Source organism: Grampus griseus (genome assembly GCF_964374135.1).
Source record: "Grampus griseus genome assembly, chromosome: 7".
NCBI lineage: Eukaryota > Metazoa > Chordata > Mammalia > Artiodactyla > Delphinidae > Grampus > Grampus griseus.
Window position 1 is genome coordinate 69,999,641 of NC_139001.1, and position 21,344 is coordinate 70,020,984.

The 21,344-nt window shown below is 35.4% G+C and overlaps 2 protein-coding genes across 2 annotated transcripts in view; one reads left to right on the forward strand and one right to left on the reverse strand.

The window, feature by feature from the left end:
• PSMD14 (proteasome 26S subunit, non-ATPase 14) overlaps positions 1 to 21,344 on the reverse strand; it is a 95,206-nt gene that overhangs the window by 72,127 nt on the left and 1,735 nt on the right. The window contains exons 2-3 of the mRNA XM_082658206.1: positions 16,301 to 16,429; positions 13,981 to 14,032 (exon numbers count right to left, since the gene is read on the reverse strand). Of these exons, the coding sequence (XP_082514332.1) occupies positions 13,981 to 14,028 (48 nt within the window). The 5' untranslated portion in view covers positions 14,029 to 14,032; positions 16,301 to 16,429. The remainder of the gene's footprint in view (positions 1 to 13,980; positions 14,033 to 16,300; positions 16,430 to 21,344) is intronic.
• Positions 11,321 to 12,519, forward strand: LOC309825211 (AP-3 complex subunit sigma-1-like). The gene is given in 2 exon segments (XM_082658703.1): positions 11,321 to 11,946; positions 11,949 to 12,519. Coding segments are annotated over 2 exon segments (576 nt in total). The 5' UTR covers positions 11,321 to 11,399; the 3' UTR covers positions 11,978 to 12,519.

The window sequence follows — 21,344 nt, forward strand, 5'->3', positions numbered from 1 at the left end:
TTTGTCCCCACACAGACTGGTGACCAGGAAGCCTGCCCAAATTTCAGGAATCTGGGTTTATGGGAAAAGAAAAGCATGATACAGGCCTAACAGACAGGAATGTCATTCAGGGACTCCAATAGCTAATCATATCCACAAGCATTCAAGGAAGTCAACTTACTAAAGAAATCATCCTATAAAATATAAGACCAAGCAAGAAAGATATAGTATTGTGAAGAAGGACATATGACAATTATTTCCAGAAATTTATATTTCCAAGTTGTTATTAAATTTTTTAATATAATAATTACCAATATGTAACTTAAATCCTTAAAAATGTATAGTGCAGATGTTAAATTCACTTTATACAATTGCTACATAGAAACCTCAACACTTACATAGCTTAGACTATTATCCATTTACTTAAGGGAGTAAGGCACTTGAAACTGAGTTTATATTAATGGGAAAGTGCAAAGAAACTTGCCAACATGTGCCAGTTCCATGGCCCACAGGTAATGAGCATTGCCTGCCTGTGCCAGTCAGATCATCAACCAACATTACTGTGAAGGCCATGAAAGAAGCTGTTAATACTCTGGTTTAATCTCAGCACAGACCAGAGCAGCAGATTAGGCAGAACTTTACATCAGTGGCAGGTCTCCCAAGTTCTCTTGATGCCACAGAATTCATAAGTGGGATCAGTATGTTCTAAAAAAACATGGTACTGCAAAAGGAAAAAAAGGTTCCACAGCATCAAGCAGTGTAATACTTGAAACCTCATCATCAAAGTGACAGTTTTCAAGTGCCATTTATGATGCCCTAGTCTGGAAACATCCCAGCTAACCCATCTGATCAACAATTTCACAGATGGAAGCACTTGATGGCTAATTGGCAAGTCTATTATTCAAATAAAACAGCTCTCTGTACCTCTTCTTTCATCATTACAAGTCAAGGTACAACAAGATTGGTCATTCAAATTAGCTTAATAATAGAAGCCTCTTTCCAGAAATAATTTTTTTAATGAAACCACACATTTTGACAATTAGTTTAGAGCACTAATCAGTTTATGAACAGTAATGAAAATGCTTTATAAACTAAAAGGAGTAAGAAATATAAACCTTCTTTAAAAAGTTGTACTATTTGTTTCCTCTGTCTTCATCAATATGTCAAGATATACATTGTCACAGGGAATAAAATGAATGAAATATTTACTCATTCCTTAAATATTTTAAAAACATTGGCCAAGTATTACACGTCATAATGAAGAAAAATCCTCTCAAATATTTTAGGTTTCCTAAAGAATTGTAAAGCAAGAATCTTCTCTTCACCTACATTTTGCAGTAAAAATTCCAGACTGTTTAAGGTTTTTTAATTTATGAAGCAAGTAGCCAGTGACAACATTATTATAGATATTATCTACCTGAGGACATGTTGATGTAGATAGGCTTTGGCATCAGGACTTGTGTTCCAACTCTAGCTCCACTTCTTGTTAGTTCCGTGACTTGACCCTATAATATGGAAATAATTATCCCTACCCATATAGGATTGTTGTGAGGATTAAACGAGGAGATTATATACATAGAACATCTCACATTAAAACATGGGAGCCCTCAGCATTCGTCCATTTGGCTCTCATCCCTTTCTCCACACCACTGCTACAAATTCTAGAGGGGAATCCTGATACAACTGTCAAAATATGTGAGTTCTGGGCTTCCCTGGTGGCGCAGTGGTTGAGAGTCCGCCTGCCGATGCAGGGGACACGGGTTCGTGCCCCGGTCCGGGAAGATCCCACATGCTGCGGAGCGGCTGGGCCCGTGAGCCATGGCCGCTGAGCCTGCGCGTCCGGAGCCTGTGCTCCACAACGGGAAAGGCCACGGCAGTGAGAGGCCCACGTACCGCAGAAAAAAAAAAGTGAGTTCTCTTTACAGATCCATACATTTGCTCCAGATCCCACTGAAACTTACATTCCCTATTTAGAGTATCTGGCTATCTCCCTATATTGCTACAATTTTCATAGATGCCAAGGAAATCCCCAGGAAGATCCTTGTAGAAAGACTGAGCTATAAAATATTTGAAGACCTCAGTTAGCCTATAAAATAGAAACTAGGAAATGCATATAGTAACCAGAACCTGCAAGTGGGAAGGAAACAGTAGCCAGAAACTGTGGAACTAGTTATAAGCTAAAGTAAAATCAAAATTAACTCCCTATAGTGATACAGCAATATAATGGTAACAAAAATGTATTTTACTAGGTAATAAAATAAGTAGTTTCCCATGATGTAAAAGAATACCTTTTCTATATAACAGAAAGGGGTGCTTTTCCAAAACTAGGTTTTGTCATTCTACTATTACTTTTGATAAGCATTTTGCTTCTAATTACTCAGGCTCTTGTGTTTACAACACTAGGTAACAAAGAACTAATAGTTAACAGAGAGATACCACAGGCAGGTAAGAATATGTAATCAAGTAAAAACAGAGGAAATGAATATACAATGAATGGGAGAAAAGTATAACTATCATAGTCATTACTTAACTCTTTATTGTCCCTAAGCCTTCCCATTGTGCCCAACACAGGCATTCATTCAGTCTCCTGGAAGGAAGAGCCTGTGAAATCACTGGCAACAGTTTGAAAAGCAGCACTGGGAGGCTGCCCACTAGAGACCACTGCCCTGCTCTCGTGGCATGCTTCCAGGATGCTCAACCCAGAAAATATTCCACAAAGAACCACCTTGAATGTATGTTGTGGGAGAGAACACTGGCCATGTCTGTCCACATTTCAAGTGAGTACGATAACCTAAAGAACTGTCCAAATGATCATATGAACTGAAAAATTAGAAACTATGTAACACAAGTTTAAGATAGGAAACCCAAAGATCAGTGTACCAAATGAGAATGGTTACCAGTAAATCAAACAAGTAAAACAATGTTGAGGGTAGGGAAGGAAAAGACATAAATTCGATTTTTATGACCATAACATCCCATACATTTGGAATATTAAGATTATGCTGTAACATCTCCGTTTCCTATATTAGACAGAGGTATCTTTTCTTGTTTCTCACCCCATATACCCTTTCTACCAAAAGCAGTATCAGTTGTCATGGATCCATCATATCCTTGACTTTAATTTTAAAATCTTAACATTTCATTTTTCCTCATGACTTTGATTTTCTATTTCATCAGAATGTGATTAATTCTGGAAGACAATTTCACATGATTGAAAACACGTCACTGCTCCCCTTATGTTCTAAAGAATTCAAGCAAAGTCATTTACGGTAATTTCATATCAAGACAGAATTTAACATTCACAAGTGTCAAACACCTTTTCCCTTGAAAGCCCAGTCACAACTAGAATGTTCAAACAAAAGAACACAGATTAACTATAGTGCACCCACCAGATATCTGTTTTGTTTCCCTTTTACTTGAGAACTCTCAAGAACAGATTTGAGACTCCTCAGGAGCACATTTTTCATGGGGTTTAATAACTATTCAGAAGAATTATACTACAATGACACCTAGAAAGAATATGCTCTAATTAGCATGTTTTTGACCTGACCTCTTTCTGATTTTCTACAGTAGAAGCATCAGCTCAAGTATATGAATAGAATAATTAGGAACTATACCTTTTTAAATAATAAAATTATTACATGACAAGAGCAGCAAATGAAAAAAAATTAAAAGCATTTCGTATTTTTCCTTTGTTTCTAAAGCAAAATCACTATTTACTTGTAGTTAAGCAAAGAAATAAAAGAATTAAAATTTCTTGACCCTTCCCTATTTCTCAATAGGAACAAAAATGGCCAAATTAATCTAACAGTGTTTAGAAAGGCTCTTTGTAAATGTTCAGAGGATCACATCAGGATACTCAAAGAATCAAAGGGGGGAAAAAGGTAACCAGAAGCACCCATCAGTATATAAAAACTGTCAATACAGACAGGTTAAAGAGCTCAGGAACATAAAGAGAACTCATAAAAAGCCTTTTGTAAACACCTGCTCATTTTCATGCTACTGCACCAGCAGTAAATAAAGGTTTTATTTCAAATGTGGCTGAAGCCACACCAGAATCTCTCCAGTAGATAAATACACAATAAAAATAAGTCATAATCTGTAATTTATTTTAAAACAGTACCGTAGTAGCTTCATGTCTCCGCTTCCATTCCTAAGTCTCATCTCCAGAGTATCCAGGTTCTTTAAAAATGGAAGTATGATGAGCATAACTCCTTTCCTCAAAAATCTCTAACAACCTCCCAACTCACTTGGAAGAGAATTTTCTACAAGGCCCTCTATGATCTAGTCTCTGGCAACTGCTATAGTGTTACCCTCTTCAACTCCAAGGAGAATATGGAATGTCTAAGTAAGGCATGAAAAAAAGTACTGAAAAATAAAATGAATTTCTGATTATGTTTTACTTGGCAGCTTTTTAAAAAAAGTTTTTACCAAAGGAAAATGTTATTTAATGCTATTCACTGACTTGTTCTTTTGCTTTAATTTTTGTGTTTGTTTATTAAAAAGAGAGAACATTATTTATGAAGTGGAAATTCCTTTTGTCTCCCTCCCTTCTCATGCATTTGGTATGAGTTATCTGGGCATGTGTTATACAATATGGTAGCCACTATCTACATGTGACTATTTAAGTTTAAGTAAAATTAAAAATTCAGTTCTTCAGTCACACTAGGCACATTATCATGGACTCAACAGCTACATGTGGCTATAAAATTTAAGTTAATTAAAATTAAATAAAATTTAAAATTCAGTTTTTCACTTGTTCTAGTCACATTTCAAAGGCTTAATAGCCACATGTGGCTAATAGCTATTGTATTAGCAGAGATATAGAACATTTCCTTCACAGCATAAAGTTCTATTGGACAGTGCTGCTATAGAACTTGTAATACTTTTACTAAAGTTACATGCCCTTAAAAAAAAGTTATTCTATGTTTTTAAAATTAGCATTAATGCTTTCATATTGTATGTATATGTCTACAACCTGAAATTTTCTCTTAATATGTTTGTAAGGTCTATTACGCATATTGAGATATAGAATCTCGTTCATTTTAACTGCTGCATAATATTCCATCATAATGCATTTTGGCACAGATAGACACTTAAGTACTTTGCAATTTTTCAATAATCCAAACTGCCACACCCACACCAACCCTAAGGAAAAAGGCTTCCATGAGAATTCTTGCTTCCCCAAGTCTTCATTAACACTTAAAACAACATACTTTTGTTTAAAAAAACAATCTAATACTTGTTTTACTTTTCATTTCCCTGATATACGGTGAGGTTGACCATCTTTTCATGTTCATTGGCAAATCTTGTTCTACAGATTATCATTTCATGATCTTTTTTCCCATGGGTCTTTTTTGTGTTACTGATTTATGGTTCCACTAAATGTGTTGTGGATGGACGTGTCACAAATATCTCCTCTTGCTCTACTACTTGTCTTTTAAGTTTGTTTATATTGTCTTTGTCAGGACAAGAGTTAGTAATGTATTGAGGCAGTCAAATTACTAATCTTCTCTTTTGAGTTCTGCTTTCCTATTTTGAGGTCATAAAGGACGAAATTTTCTTCCAAAAAACATTTTTTGGGGCTATGTACTGTATGTCTGACATGGTCACAGGTTAGTTTATTTAATCCTTATAAGAACTATCTGAAGTAGATATTGTTACTCTCATTACAAAGATATGGTAATTGAATTTCTTAATGTGGTAAAATATACATAACATAAAATTTACCATTTTAACCATATTTAAGTGTACAATTCTGTGGCATTAAGTACATTCACATTGTTGTGCAATCATCAGCACTAACTATCTACAGAACTTTCATCTTCCCGAAGTGAAACTCTGTACCATTAAACACCAACTCCCCATTCCACTACAACCCCCAACTCCTGGCAACCACCATTCTACTTTTTGTCTCTATGAATCAGACTACTCTAGTAACTCATTTAAGTGGAATCATAAAATATTTGTCCTTTTCTGACTGGCTAATTTCATTCAGTATAATGTCTTCAAGGTTCATCAATGTCATAGCATGTGTCAGAACTTCCTTTTTAAGGCTGAATAATATTCCACAGTATTAATACACCACATTTTGTTTATCCACTCAACCATCAATAAATACAAGTTGCTTCCACTTTTTGGCTATTGCAAATAATGCTGCTATGAAATGTCTGTACAAATACCTGACTCCCTAATTTCAGTTCTTTGGGGTATATACCTAGACATGGAATCGCTGGATCATATGGCAATTGTTTAACTTTTTGAGGAACCGCCATACCATTTTCCACAGAGATCACACAATTTTACATTCCTACTAGCAATGCACAAGGATTTCTCTACACGCTCACCAACAGTTGTTTATTTGCTACATATTTTTGGATAATAGGCATCCTAATAGGTGTGTCTTCCAAAATTATAAAGTTTAATCTTCACAGGTAGGTTCAATACATCTGATATACACTTTTGTGTACAGAATAATGTAAGAATCTAATATTATTTTTCCCCCCATATAGAAAGCCACTTGCTTCAGCATCATTTAATGAACAGGCCCCTCCTTCCCCACTAATTTTTAATACCATCTCTATTATAAATCAAGCTCCCATATATGCATGAGTCTGTTTCTGGACTTTGTACATGATTATGCTGATCTACCTGACTATTTCTATACCAATATAACACTATTTGAGTCACACAGCATTAAAATATATTTTGATATTTGGTAGAGCAGTTTCTTTTTCCTTTCTAAGAATTTATTTGCTGTTCTTGGATTTTTTTTCTCCTATATGAATTTTAGAATCAGTTTTCTAATTCCATGAAAATTCTGGTTGATATTTTTATTGGAACTGTATTGAATTTATGATTAACTGAAGATAACTGGCATGTGATATTGAGACTCATCATTCATGAAAGTTTATTATTTCTTCATTTATTCCAGGCATTTCCCCCCATTACTATGTTAAATTAATTCTTTCTATAAAATGTTAGACCAAAATCTGAAAGACAGATAACTGAAAGAACATTTCTATTCCAAGACACATAACAAAAACCAAAAAAACAGTTATTGGTTATAAATATAAAATCTGTATACTGTGTGAATTTGGGAGTTATAACAAATAAAATAGATCATATCCAATTCATGAAGTTATTTTTTTTAAGTCTAGCGACCTGAAATAATCCTTCAAAATGTAGCTTACATCTCACCACTTTCAGAAAGCCTTCTCTGACCACTCACCTACAGTATTTTCCCTTATTTTTGCATCTGAAATTTACTGAGGTCTGCGTTAGAAAGGTACAATCTGATAACTTATAGGCAACAAATATGTTTTTGGTTTGTGCTTAGTTTGGCCTATATCATGTTTCTTAAAAACTAGAGACTAAAAAAATTAGGGAATTTCACACAAAAATCATAGGATTTCTGACTTGCAGGTTGTATGTCACTCTCTCTCAGTTAAGAGAGATTCCATTTCCATGCTTCCTTGATTACCAGGGCAGGCAAATCACACACTGATTCTTAAAGCTTCCACCTAAAAGTGACCTGTTAATTTCCAACTCACACTCCATTGGCCAAAGCAAAATCATGAGCAGGCTAAGTTCAAAAATGATGGAAAAGGGCTTCCCTGGTGGCGCAGTGGTTGAGAGTCTGCCTGCCGATGCAGGGGACACGGGTTCATGCCCCGGTCCGGGAGGATCCCACATGCCGCAGAGCGGCTGGGCCTGTGGGCCATGGCCGCTGAGCCTGCGCGTCCGGAGCCTGTTCTCCGCAACAGGAGAGGCCACAGCAGTGAGAGGCCCGCGTACCATACACACCCACAAAAAAAGATGGAAAAGTGTAACCCTACTATGTACCTACAAGATTAAAAGACAAAAATATTCATATAACTGATGACTTTACCTTCAAACTCTTTCCTCCTACCTATTCTTCAAACTACCACTAGAATTACTTTTCAAAAACACAGATTCAGTTATCCCACAGCTTTGCTTAAAAAGTCTTCATTAAAGTACATCTACTAGGGAAAAAGTAAAAATCACTAAAAATGGCATTCAGTACCTTTTATAATCTACTCCAAACTCCCTTACCAGATTCTTTTCCCATTTTTCCCCTCACATCACCTGTTCTCCAGGCCTTTCTCAATATATGTTGGCTACATTCCAAAATTTAGCTCAAGCATCATTTCCTCAACTCAGTCTCACTTTCCTTTTTTGGGAAAAAAAATTAAGTACCACATCCTCTACAAATCACATTATTTACAATAAGCACTGGTATTCGCTAATTTGAAGAGTTAATATGTGCCAGGCACTTGAAACATAACTGCTGTATGTCTACTAGAATGTTAGGTCCCTAGATTAAGTAACAATGTTCTTGTTTACCTTGGTATTCCCTATAGCATAACACCCAACACATGAAAACTCAAAATACTGGCCTAAAGAATGTAAATACAAGACGAGATAATAAATGTCATTGACATTTTACTTAAGTTTCATTTACTTTTTTTTTTTTTGCAGTACGTGGGCCTCTCACTGTTGTGGCCTCTCCCGTTGCGGAGCACAGGCTCCGGACGCGCAGGCCCAGTGGCCATGGCTCATGGGCCCAGCCGCTCTGCGGCATGTGGGATCTTCCCGGACTGGGGCACAAACCCGTGTGCCCTGCATCGGCAGGCAGACTCTCAACCACTGCGCCACCAGGGAAGCCCTCATTTACTTTTAAGCTTATCTTGACTCTTTCTAAAGCTAAAATGGACCAAGAGACTTAAACAAAAACTTTTAGATGGAATTCCCTAGCGGTCCATTGGTCAGGACTCCAAGCTTCCACTTCAGGGAACACGGGTTGGAATCCTGGTTGGGGAACTAAGATCCCCCAAGTCATGTGGCATGGCCAAAATATAAATAAATAAAATAACTATCATTAAACTATTTAAAAAAAAACACTTTTAGATGCTGCAGACTATGCTTTGGTTAGGCCCATCTGTTGGGCTTAGTCTTGACTACTTTTGGAAATAGTTTAGTTGCCAAGACCTAAGTTGGGATAGTTATGAAGACAACTGAGCAGTCAAATTACAGCAGTAAATACTTTTAATACAATCATCTCACATCTTTCAGTAATTTCAAGTTCATAAGCACTTTAGCAAAGTAAATAAAAACACACATTTGAAATAAAAGCTATTTGTTTACAAATTTTAATAGTTCTAATAAAACATCTGTTTCTGCTTCACTACTGATAAGTTATATTGAAGTAGGGGATTGTAGACAGATTTAATGATTTTAGCCTGCTACTGTTCACGTATTAACATTTAAAAATGTAATATTTAAGAAAAACTTTAAGTTGTTTTATAGGTATGCATACCATAATGAAGAACTAGGAAAAAGTACCATGATAAAGCTAAAGGAAGAAAAATTCTTAAAAAAGACATTGTGAACAGTGTGATATATTAAAGTCTCGTGAAAAAAGAACTAAAAGTAAGCCAATAGACTTGGCAATTTGAACAATTCCAGTACAGTAATGAAGAAGGAGGCCAGAATATAATCTCATGAGAGTCAATGGAGGTAAGGAGGTAGAATATGTGAGTATAAGCTATTATTTCAGGAATTCTTGAAATAAATGGAAGAAAAGGTTTAATGGCAGAATGCAGTGAAGTTTTGTTGTTTTGGGGATACAGGACACTTAAACATCTTTGTAGGCAGAGGAAGGGGTCAGTGGAGATGAGCAAGGTTTCAAGAGAGGATGGGATCAGAGAATAAGTCAAAGCATTAGCCATGGAAAAGAGAAAGGTCATTTCTAGTCAAAGAAAGTTGAGTCAGTAGAATGGATGGAAAACCCTGTTCTGCTACTATTCCCATGTTTTAAAAGAGACATCTGCAAAGTTAACAGCAAGTAACCTGCCCCTATTTATGAGGAAATTCTGACTTTTATATTATATGGTAAGATAGTAACATTTCCCATTGATTTTTGGAGGGGTAAAACAACTTCTATCTCCTTTCTACTTTTTTTTTTTTTTTTTTTTTGCGGTACGCGGGCCTCTCACTGTTGTGGCCTCTCCCACTGCGGAGCACAGGCTCCGGACGCACAGGTTCAGCGGCCATGGTTCACAGGTCCAGCCGCTCCGCGGCATGTGGGATCCTCCCGGACCGGGGCACGAACCTGCGTCCCCTGCATCGGCAGGCGGACTCTCAACCACTGCGCCACCAGGGAAGCCCATCCTTTCTACTTTTATTGGCTGCTACGCATTATCTAATGGAAAGAGTAGCTATTATCAATCCAAAGGTCTTTGACTTTTTATTAAAAATAAATACACTCGGGACTTCCCTGGTGGTCCAGTGGTTAAGACTCCCCACTTCCACCACAGGGGTGCAGGTTCGATCCCTGGTTGGGGAACTAAGATCCCGCATGCCGTGCGACGCAGCCAAAAAAAATTAAAAAATAAACAATACACTTAACTTTTTTCCTGTTTATTAAAAAATAATACACTTAATATCTCATGTTTTAGAAGCAACATCATATCCGTTTGTCATATTAGTCTAGAACAAGAGTAAATTAACTTTTAAGAAAAAATGTAATCATTGAACACCTAGTATTTGATAAAGGAGGTAACACAGAAATAAGAACCCCATAAATCATTCTCTTGAGAGTCTGTCATCTAATCAGGAAGATGAAACACATGAAATATCAGATTCTCAGGCACCACATTTTTAAGTTCAAATAGAATACAAACTGAGGGGGGATATGTGTTGATTAAATTATCCAAAACCAAGGACAGGTTATTGAACCAACACTTAGTTTTCCACTCAATGCAAAGGTTTGCAGCGGTCATTGAGATATGATGTAACTCAATTGGTGGTCAGTCAACCCATTATTTCATGTCCAACAATTTCCCAGCATGGATTTCTGGCATGGATATATAATTTATTGCATCTACTACTTAAGGAAAAAGTTATTTTGGTATTTAAATTTGATGCAACTCCCCTTAAGAATTCTACTAAGGCAACATCTTTACCTGTAATTTGCAGGTAAATGTGCAGTATCTACATACCACCTCAGTTCACTTCTGACACTTTTATATGCCTACACATTGTTATTGCTAATTTCAGAATGAATTAGGGAAATTGTAGACGCTACCTAGAATGTTTGTAAATGTATGGAAGCAGCTTTAGAAGGGTCAAGTTCAGAGAGGCTTAGGCCTCTTAAGAGAATGTATTACACAGATCTTACAAAAATGAAGAATCATGAAGAAACACGCTTACAGTAAAGGAACATGAGAAATATTCAAAACTAACAAAAGTAGGGGCTTCCCTGGTGGCACAGTGGTTAAGAATCTGCCTGCCGAGGGGGCGGGTGGGGAAGGATCACCAGCGAGATCCCGAGGCGAGTCTCGCGCGCCCGCCCCCGCCCTGGCCCCCAGCTCCCACCCGGTCGGCCCGGCTCAGCCATGATCAAGGCGATCCTCATCTTTAACAACCACGGGAAGCCGCGGCTCTCCAAGTTCTACCAGCCCTACAGTGAAGATACACAACAGCAAATCATCAGGGAGACATTCCATTTGGTATCTAAGAGAGATGAAAATGTTTGTAATTTCCTAGAAGGAGGATTATTAATTGGAGGATCTGACAACAAACTGATTTATAGACATTATGCAACATTATATTTTGTCTTCTGTGTGGATTCTTCAGAAAGTGAACTTGGCATTTTAGATCTAATTCAAGTATTTGTGGAAACATTAGACAAGTGTTTTGAAAACGTCTGTGAACTGGATTTAATTTTCCATGTAGACAAGGTTCACAATATTCTTGCAGAAATGGTGATGGGGGGAATGGTATTGGAGACCAACATGAATGAGATTGTTACACAAATTGATGCACAAAATAAACTGGAGAAATCTGAGGCTGGCTTAGCGGGAGCTCCAGCCCGTGCTGTATCAGCTGTAAAGAATATGAATCTTCCTGAGATCCCAAGAAATATTAACATTGGTGACATCAGTATAAAAGTGCCAAACCTGCCCTCTTTTAAATAAAAAATTTAAAAGGCCACTCTCAGGTAAAATCCGGGGGAAATGTCATCTAAGTTTACCATGCAGTTGTTTACCAAAAATAGAGGAGGAGAGGCTTAACTTTTGCTCTTGGATTTAAGTCAAGGTACTGTATAGAAGTTATGTAAAATCAGTATGGAAGTTCATTGTTGCTTTTCTTGTTCAGTGATTTTGAAGAATTGAGTAGTTACAGTGTGATTTTTTTCTTTGTTTTCTAAACTGCATTCCTATGGCCACCTAAGGCATGCCTCTATGTATTGGCTACTACAGTATTTTGAAAAGTGTTTGGGACATTTCTTTAAATTATGTATAACCCAAAATGTTGGTGTTTTGTATGGATCACAAATACAGCATTCCTTAATTCTTTCTGTTATTTGTCAGAATTGTTATTTAAAGAACGAAGTATGTATTGCATGAAAACATTATGACCTTTTTCTCTTAGTTTAAATAAACTCCAAGGTAAATGGACTTCTAAAGCACCATTCTGTTTGCCTGGTATCTACTTTAGCAATAATTTTTTTTATGACCCTCTGACTCAACGAAGTAAATAAAAATATATTTTATCGCTGTTAAAAAAAAAAAAAAAAGAATCTGCCTGCCAATGCAGGGGACATGGGTTCAATCCCTGGTCAGGGAAGATCCCACATGCCGCGGAGCAACTAAGCCTGTGCGCCACAACTACTGAGCCTGCGCTCTCGAGCCTGCGAGCCAAACTACTGAGCCCGCGCGCCACAACTACTGGGCCCACACGGCACAACTACTGAAGCCCGCACACCTAGAACCCATGCTCTGCAATAAGAGAAGCCACCGCAATGAGAAGCCCACGTGTCGCAATGAAGACTAGCCCTCGCTCACCATAACTAGGGAAAGCCCACGTGCAGCAACGAAGACCCAACGCAGCCAATAAATAAATAAATAAATGAACCTCACTGTTTTAAAAAAAAAACTAACAAAAGCAAACGAAAAATAACTGAAGTCTGTGCAATGATGCAATATAGGATCACATGATTTCAACTTTCTAAAAGGAAAAGGTTTATTAGTCATAAACCATGATAGACCCTTGTAAAAGAACCTACAAAACATTGAAAATTTCATGAAATCTCAAACAAAACTATTTCTTAATAGTCAAAATATTAGACTACTTTGAATAAAGGAAGACAAAGTCATTGACAGTGATATGGAAATAGGAAACAGCTGACAACTAAAAGGGTTCTTAAGGAGGGTTATAAAAATAGTCCCAAAATTTGGACATAAAATACATTCAAGTCTAACATAGTCATCTCTTTTGTAAATGTTGGACTGGAAAGATAATCAGTGTAGAATTCAAAAGAGGCAGAAATTTCTTCTTTAGCTGAAAGCAGATAGAATATCCTGAGATAGAAATCTATCTGGAGGCCATTTGCCCCAACAGTATGGAACAAGACAGATGATAATATTAAAACAACTGAAAATTCACTTAATTTTAATAAGAATGTAAAAAGGAACCATATATGCCAAATTTAAAGAAAAGAGAGGTATTACTTATTAATTCATCCATATATCATAATTACTAGAAGGAATTTATCAGTGTTAAGACTGTACATACAAACATTCTATGGGTTTTCTGGATCTTGCCAAGAGTATGCCATGTTTACTTTTTCATGTGTTACTTTTAAAGTCTACATTGTAAACCCAGAAATAAGATACTTTGAGTCTTTTTTTTTTTAACCAATAGGCAAGTTTGATAATCTCGCATATCCCAAAACTTTAAATCAAAGCAAATAGAGAAAATTCTTATTCCTGGGAGAAAATTAAATTAAGAAAATAGAACATTTTCTCCACAAGTTATTTAGTGTTGGAATACAGTAACCAGCAGTAAGGGAAGCTTCTTACCATAAGGTTATCTGTGAGGCGATTTTCTTGGGACTGACTTTTTTCTCTTTGGATAACTAGTGAAAGGCTTATAGTTTACACACAAAGAAACACGTAGAGTCTATATACTAACCTGGCCCAGTCCAGGCATACCTCCTCCAAGTCTAAGCAGTCTGTCCATATTTCTAGAAAACAGAAACAAAGAAAAACGTTCCTAAGCACGAAAGTGTTTACTCAATTGCTATCTACATAATTCACCTTCAGTCACTCAGTATGTCAAAAATATTGGTGGTAATTACAACACAACATCAGACTTCCTGTTAATTAACACCACATATTAATTCAAGAAGCTGTCTTCCATGCTAATTAAGACCTTATTTTACTGCTTTGGTTTTGGGTTATCCCCAGTTTTAAAGACAAGCAATCTTAGCATACTTTCAAAACTTTGCTATCATTAAGTTAATTATATTTTCTTATTGTTACCTAATAAAGTACCTGAATGAGGAAAAAGTGCCTGAAATGCTTATCATATGTATGATTGAATTTCCTTCAATTTGTCCAGAGTGTACAAATAAAAGTCCTCACTTTTAAATTAAATTTTAACATCCTCATTAGTAAGTTCTGTGCTAATTAACTTACAGCTTGTCAGTTATCATCAAAACTACATGTGAAAGACATTGTGAGCAGATTATGGATCTCTGAATTAGCATCAAAGGCTTTTTAAAAACGAACTCATTATACTAAAAGAAATATAAAGTAATATTGCATTAAATGCATTAAGATAGTGTTCTAGAATCCACACAGATAGTTTGCCTTATTTCAGATACTGTAAAGATATACACCTTTTTCACTAAGGAAATTTGGCTGCTGTTCTCAATTACAATTTTAGAGTTAATCAGTACCAAGAGAATTAACTTTGAAATATCAATCTGATTTGTTTTTTATGTCTGGAATAACTACAGAAGATATTCTTATAAGCTTGAAAAATTCACAGAAGAAATCAAAGGAAAAAACAACAAGGGTACTAGTATGGCCACAAATACACAAAAAGGAGTAATCAAATTATAAAAATTAATATTAGTATAACTAAATACTCTAAACAATGAAGCATTTTTTTCTACTTAAAAATTGCTACTATGCCTTAAAATTCCTCTTCTTCCTATGTGTATGCTTTAGAAAATGGTATTACCACAAATTATATTCTAAATTAAATGCTAACAGATTACTTTAGTCATTTGTCCATGTTGTTTTACTAGTTAGAACAGATATACAAACTTTTCAATAATGTACTTATGATCATTACTGCCTAATTATATTTGTTGAATCCTGCAAACAATTTAATCCTGTGAATATTTAACACTGTTGGTACAGCAAACTTCATTCAAGTCCATATTTAGAAAAGTGCACAAATGATACAGCCATGGAACCTGTACAAAGTGAACACACCACCATAACCACCACCAAGATGAAGAAAGAGAACCCTGTCAGCACCTAAGAACCTCTCGTATCCCCTTCCTAGTCTCTACCACCCTGCAAAGGTAGAATTCCAACTTCCAACAGCACAGATCACTTCTGTTGCTTTTGAATTTTATGTAAACAAAATAATATATGTTGTCTGGCTTGTTTCACTCCACAAGTTTGTGAGACTGACAACAGATAAACTCATTTTAAAAAATGAAAAGGCATATAAGAAAACTGGATAGTCTAAACAAAATTTCCACTTTATAACCTTAACTCACCTTCCTAATAGCAATATTTACAAATAAAATCTCCATCAAATTCTCATTAAAATTCCTCAACTCAAATATGGCATTGATACATATCACTTTTTAAAGGCTGTAGACGGAAAACAAAACAAAACCCTGTGTATTTTAAAATATAAAATACGTTTATTCCTCTACAATATATTACCCCCTTCAAACAAATTCTTTTGGCCTAGTTCAAGCTTACAAACATAAAGAACAAATGGGAAACAAAAACTTTAGACATTCTATATATTCCAGGCCAAAGTCAATTCCCAGCTGTGTTCAGTTTATCTATTCCCCCTGTGTTGTTTCTGATGACTTTACACAGACTCCAGATGCTGTGAATATACATGAGCAATGTGAGGAGCAGAGGGAAAGAAAATCTGGCAGGTCAAATTTGTGTTTTTAACAAAATTAGATGTCTCAGCAACCAGGAAAAAATTTAACAAACTAAATATTTTAAGATAATAAGGTTTAATAAAATACTAACATTTGGAATGAAATACATCGATAAATGTTCTAAGTCATACTACTTTAAAAAAAGTTTCTAGAAAGCAGACAAGGACAAAACTGCTAGTTATCGAAATGACTTTCATGAGCCCCTCAATCTGGGCTTTTCATGTGTGCTAAAACTGATACATTTTCATAACATCTTTATGACATATCCTGTAAGGATAGATAAAAGTAAAATATATTCTTAATGCTCACCTGGTCAGTAACTACAACTCTTGTGATGTTAAGCTTCAATTTGTTGAGTTTGACAAATTTCTTCTTAACTCAAGCTCTTGCTAATGCTGGCAGGTACAGTTTTTCCCAAGTTTTTATTTTTTTTCTCTCCTAAAAAAAAGTAAATAAAATAAGATGTAATTATTTTGAGAACTAAGGAGGGAAATATACCAAGAGCTTTAAAAGAAGCAAAATTCCTAAAAACAAAATAGAAATCAAAATTGATTTTTAATTACCATTTCCTGAGAGTACAGAATGAAATACCATCCAAGGGAGCTACAGAGCATAGTGATTGCCCCTGTATCCAAATTTTGTTTCTAAAGTTTCTTTTTTGAGCTGTTCTAATTATATGTAGACTGACATTTCATGACTTTCAGTCTTTCTAGAGGTGTTTTAAAGAACAAAGAAGATTTATTCATTTTTTAAATAGAACAAAATTCATTCTATTGAGTAATTACCATATAGGTTCATTGTACATTGTTAGAAATCTATAACATATTATGGAATCTAAGTGGTTAATTTTCCTATATCTTTAAGGTTTGTTATTTCATTATCCTAGGAATTACTCTGTCATGTCTTAATCAGTTATTCCCAACTATGCCAAAAAAGACTAAAATAATAAGAAAATGGAAGAATGGTAACAATCATCCCAAATGATGCAATAGTGAAATACATTACAGCCATTGCATCATCCTTCAGTTTTTATTGTGCTGCCCAAAGCACTGCTTCATCTTTCAAAAAGATATAAAAGACTGGAGACATCATCTTTGTAGTCTTTTTTTTAGCTTTCATTGAACACAGTTGAGAATTCAGAATTCTTCATTTTCCTCCCATAATGGCAAAGAGAAAACTGACAGAGAAAAAAAGTTTCACAATTATTAGAGAATCACAAGGTGAATGTAAAGAAACAAGTAACAGCACTCTAATGATAACAAAATTGACATAAGCCAAGGTTTCTTTGGCACTACTGACATTCAGAACCAAATAATTTCTTATTGTAGGGGGTTGTCTTGGGCATTATAGGATGTTTAGCAGCATCCCTGGCCTCTACGCACTGGATGCCACCAGCTGTGATAATCAAAACTGTCTCCGAAGAGGGAACCCTCCTACCCTGTTGGTGGGAATGTAAACTGGTACAGCTGTTATGGAAAACGATATGGAGGTTTCTTAAAAAACTAAAAATAAAACTACCATATGATCCAGCAATCCCACTCCTGGGCATATATCCGGAAAAGATGAAAACGCTTAATTAGAAAAGGTACATGTACCACAATGTTCACAGCAGCACTATTTACAATAGCCAAGACATGGAAGCAACCCAAGTATCCATCAACAGACGACTGGTTCAAGAACATGTGGTACATATACACAATGGAATATTACTCAGCTATAAAAAAGAATGAAACATTGCCATTTGCAGCAACATAGATGGACCCAGAGATTATCATACTAAATGAAGTCAGACAGAGAAAGATAAAAATTATATAATACCACTTATATGTGGAATCTAAAAAATAATACAAATAAATCTATGTACAAAACAGAAACAGACTCACATAGAAAATGAACACGGTTACCAAAAGGGAAAGGCTGTGGGGGAGGGATAAATTAGGAGTATGGGATTAACAGTATAAACTACTATACATAAAATAGATAAGCAATAAGGATTTGCTGTATAACACAGAGAACAATAGTCAATACCTTGTAATAACCTATAATGGAAAATAATCTGAAAAAATATACTTATATAACTGAATCACTTTGCTCTACACCTGAAACTAACACAATATTGTAAATCAACTATACTTCAATTTTAAAAAAATGTCTCCAGACATTGCCAAATGTCCCCTAGAAGGGCAAAATCATCCCAGTTCAGAACCACTAATATAAACAAAATCTCAGACCACTGACAATATCCTGTATCAATTTTCTCAAACTTAAAAATTAATGACTGTTGGAAACAGTTTGAGAGCTCTTCACAAAGCTCAACACAGAATTACCACATGACCCAGAAATTCTACTCCTAGGTATATAGCCAAAAGAACTGAAACAGGTATTCAAAACAAGAACATGTACATGCATATTTATAGCATAACTATTCACAACAGCCAAAAGGCGGAAACAGCCCAAATGTCCATCAAAGGGGGTAAGGATAAACAAATTCTATATATACATACAATGGAACATATGGAATATTATTCAACTATAAAAAGGAATGAAATACTGATAACTGTTACAACATGGATGAACGTCAAAACATTATGCTATGTGAAAGAAGCCATGCACACAAAGTCACATAGTGTATGATTCCATTTACATGAAATATCCAAAATATATAAATCCACAAAGACAAAATGCAGGTTGGTGATTGCCAGGGGCTGAGGGAGGGAATAAAATGGAGAAACTGCTTAATGGGTAAGGGATTTTACTTTAGAAGAATGGAAAATGTTTTGGAACTACATAGAGGGGGTAGTTGCACAACATTATGAATGTACTAAATGGTACTGAACTGTTCACTTTAAAATGGTTAATTTTGTGTTATGTGAATTTTACCTCGAAAAATTACTTTTTAAAGGATCAATGAGTTGAACAATATATTTCTAAGACCAGAAAGGAAATATGACATTCTCATCCAGTTAGTATTCAACAAGGACTTCATTATACACTATTTTACAACAAGAACCTGTTTTGATAAAGAGATGACGTATTCTGTTATCTTTTATGATGTTGATACAGTTGATAAGTGGATAAATGCTGAAGTGTACACAAAGGTGAGTAAAAGAATGTAGAAATTTTAAAAAATCATTGGATTAACTCTAATTGGTGTTTATAAATCTAAAAATAAAAATGTTTTATAAGCAAAGATGATGGACATCTCCACTTCAACAAAATTATAAGCTTGTTTTAAAAAGTACTGCATCAGGGAAGATGAAAAAGGTCTGGAGATGGATGGTAGTGATGATTGCACAACAATGTGAATGAACTTAATGCCACTGAACTGTATGGCTAAAAATGGTTAAAATGGTAAATTTTATGATAGGCATATTTTAACACACATACAAAGTATTGCGAGTGCAAGTAGAACCAAAAGAAAAGATAAGCTGGGGCCTATTAGAGACATATTTAAAATGTGGAACTGATCTTTATAAGATGGGTATGTTCCAGGTTCATGCATGATGGATGACGAGCAGTTAATTACATTCCAACAATGTTGTCCATTTCAGGTACATAACACCTTCAAATGACTTAAAGGTGTAAGAAATTTTAAAAGGTCTACTGGCCCAGATGGTAAATGGTGATGACTGTTTTTCTTGCTATATGAGGTTAAGAGCTATGAGTCTGCAATCTAAGTGCCAGGATTCAAATACTGGCTCTAACACGTTTTAGCTCTGTATCCTTGGGTCAGTTTCCTCTCTCAGGCTCAGTTTCCTCATCTGCAAAATAGGGATAATGATAGTATCCACCTCATAGAGGTGTTTAGATAATTAAATAAGATAATGAACATAAACAACATTTAACACAAGGCTTGGCACATAGCAAGTAAACAATGATGGCACATAGCAAGTAAACAATGAATGCTAGCTGCTGTCATCAGCACCACCATCCTGAGCATAGCTACAGTTCATCCAGCATGGGTTCTTCTTCCCATAGAGTTTGCCATTTAGTGAATTTCAAAACATGGCATATTTCACAGTACTAAATGAATCACACTGGAGAAGAGGGACTTGCATTTTGCAGAACTTCGCAAAGGGGTTCATAAAAATTAAAAGTGTTACACTAGAACATAAAAGAATACTTCCAGTGCTTAGAAATAAAAGCAATGCAAAAGGTCTATGGATCTAAACCAAGTTTTTACACCTATCAAAAAGCAGAGGACTCAACAGCTTATTCATGATATGATTAACTAAAACATTATGAGATAATATGAATAAAGTGTTTATGCCTAATATGTCATACATAATGTTTAGAATTCTAATTGGTAAAAAAAAAAGGGCTGATGATTTTCCACTTCTTCATCTCACAACTGAGCTAACAAAATCATGAAGCCCTTATCTGTTCAGGTTTTTCTACTGTTTCCTAGCTCATTTTTCATTTTTTACTCCTCAACCCATGCTGCAGTTATATACTATTACTTCTCAGATTGATGCTAAATCCTTTAACTACTCCATATTTGTGATCTCACTGTATTTCTAATTCCTCTACTGTCTGATTTGTGGAAAGTAATTAGGAACTCCTTTCTCTCACTTTCTTAAGGGCTTTCTTCAGTGGAAAAAATGGAAAGAGTCAACGTTAAACTTAATTATATAAATAAGGTTTTGAAAGTAAGATTCCCCCTGTTTAGAACAGTGAGGATGGAATTATCATGAATATCTTCTTGTGCTAGCTCTTAATTACAGCACTGAAGCAAAATATTTATTAAATACTATCTTGTTTATAAGGTGATACGGAAACAGAGCCACTAAGGAATTTAGTGACTTTCACTGAAAGAATTTACAATCTACCTGGGGAGGCATGATATAATCCCATAGAAAAAACATAAAGTGAAAGAATAGTAGTATTGAGCCAGAAAGGCTCTGGAGGCAATCAGACCTAGATTTGAATCCTGGCTTCATCACCTACCCTCTATATGATGTGAACAAGTTACCTTCTCTTAGCCTCTAGACTTCATCTATAAAATGAGAATAATATCTTCCTTGCAAGTCTGTTGTAAGAAAAAAATGCAAAGCCTGAAACATTAGTGCCTGAAACATTCATAGGTACTTATAGGTACTATAGGTACATATAGTGCCTGAAACATTCATAGGTACTCAGTAACTGTTGTTATTGTTATTTATCTTAGAGCCAGGAAAGATTATTTAATCCAATTCTCACTTTACAGATGGGGACACCAAAATACCATAAAACAGAATGAGTGTCAAATGAGTGCAACAAACCGGGTATATGACAAGTTCATGAGTACTAAATCACAAGTATTCAGGTAAGGCTTTCACAGGTAGACAATGACTTATGAAACAAACATTGCTAT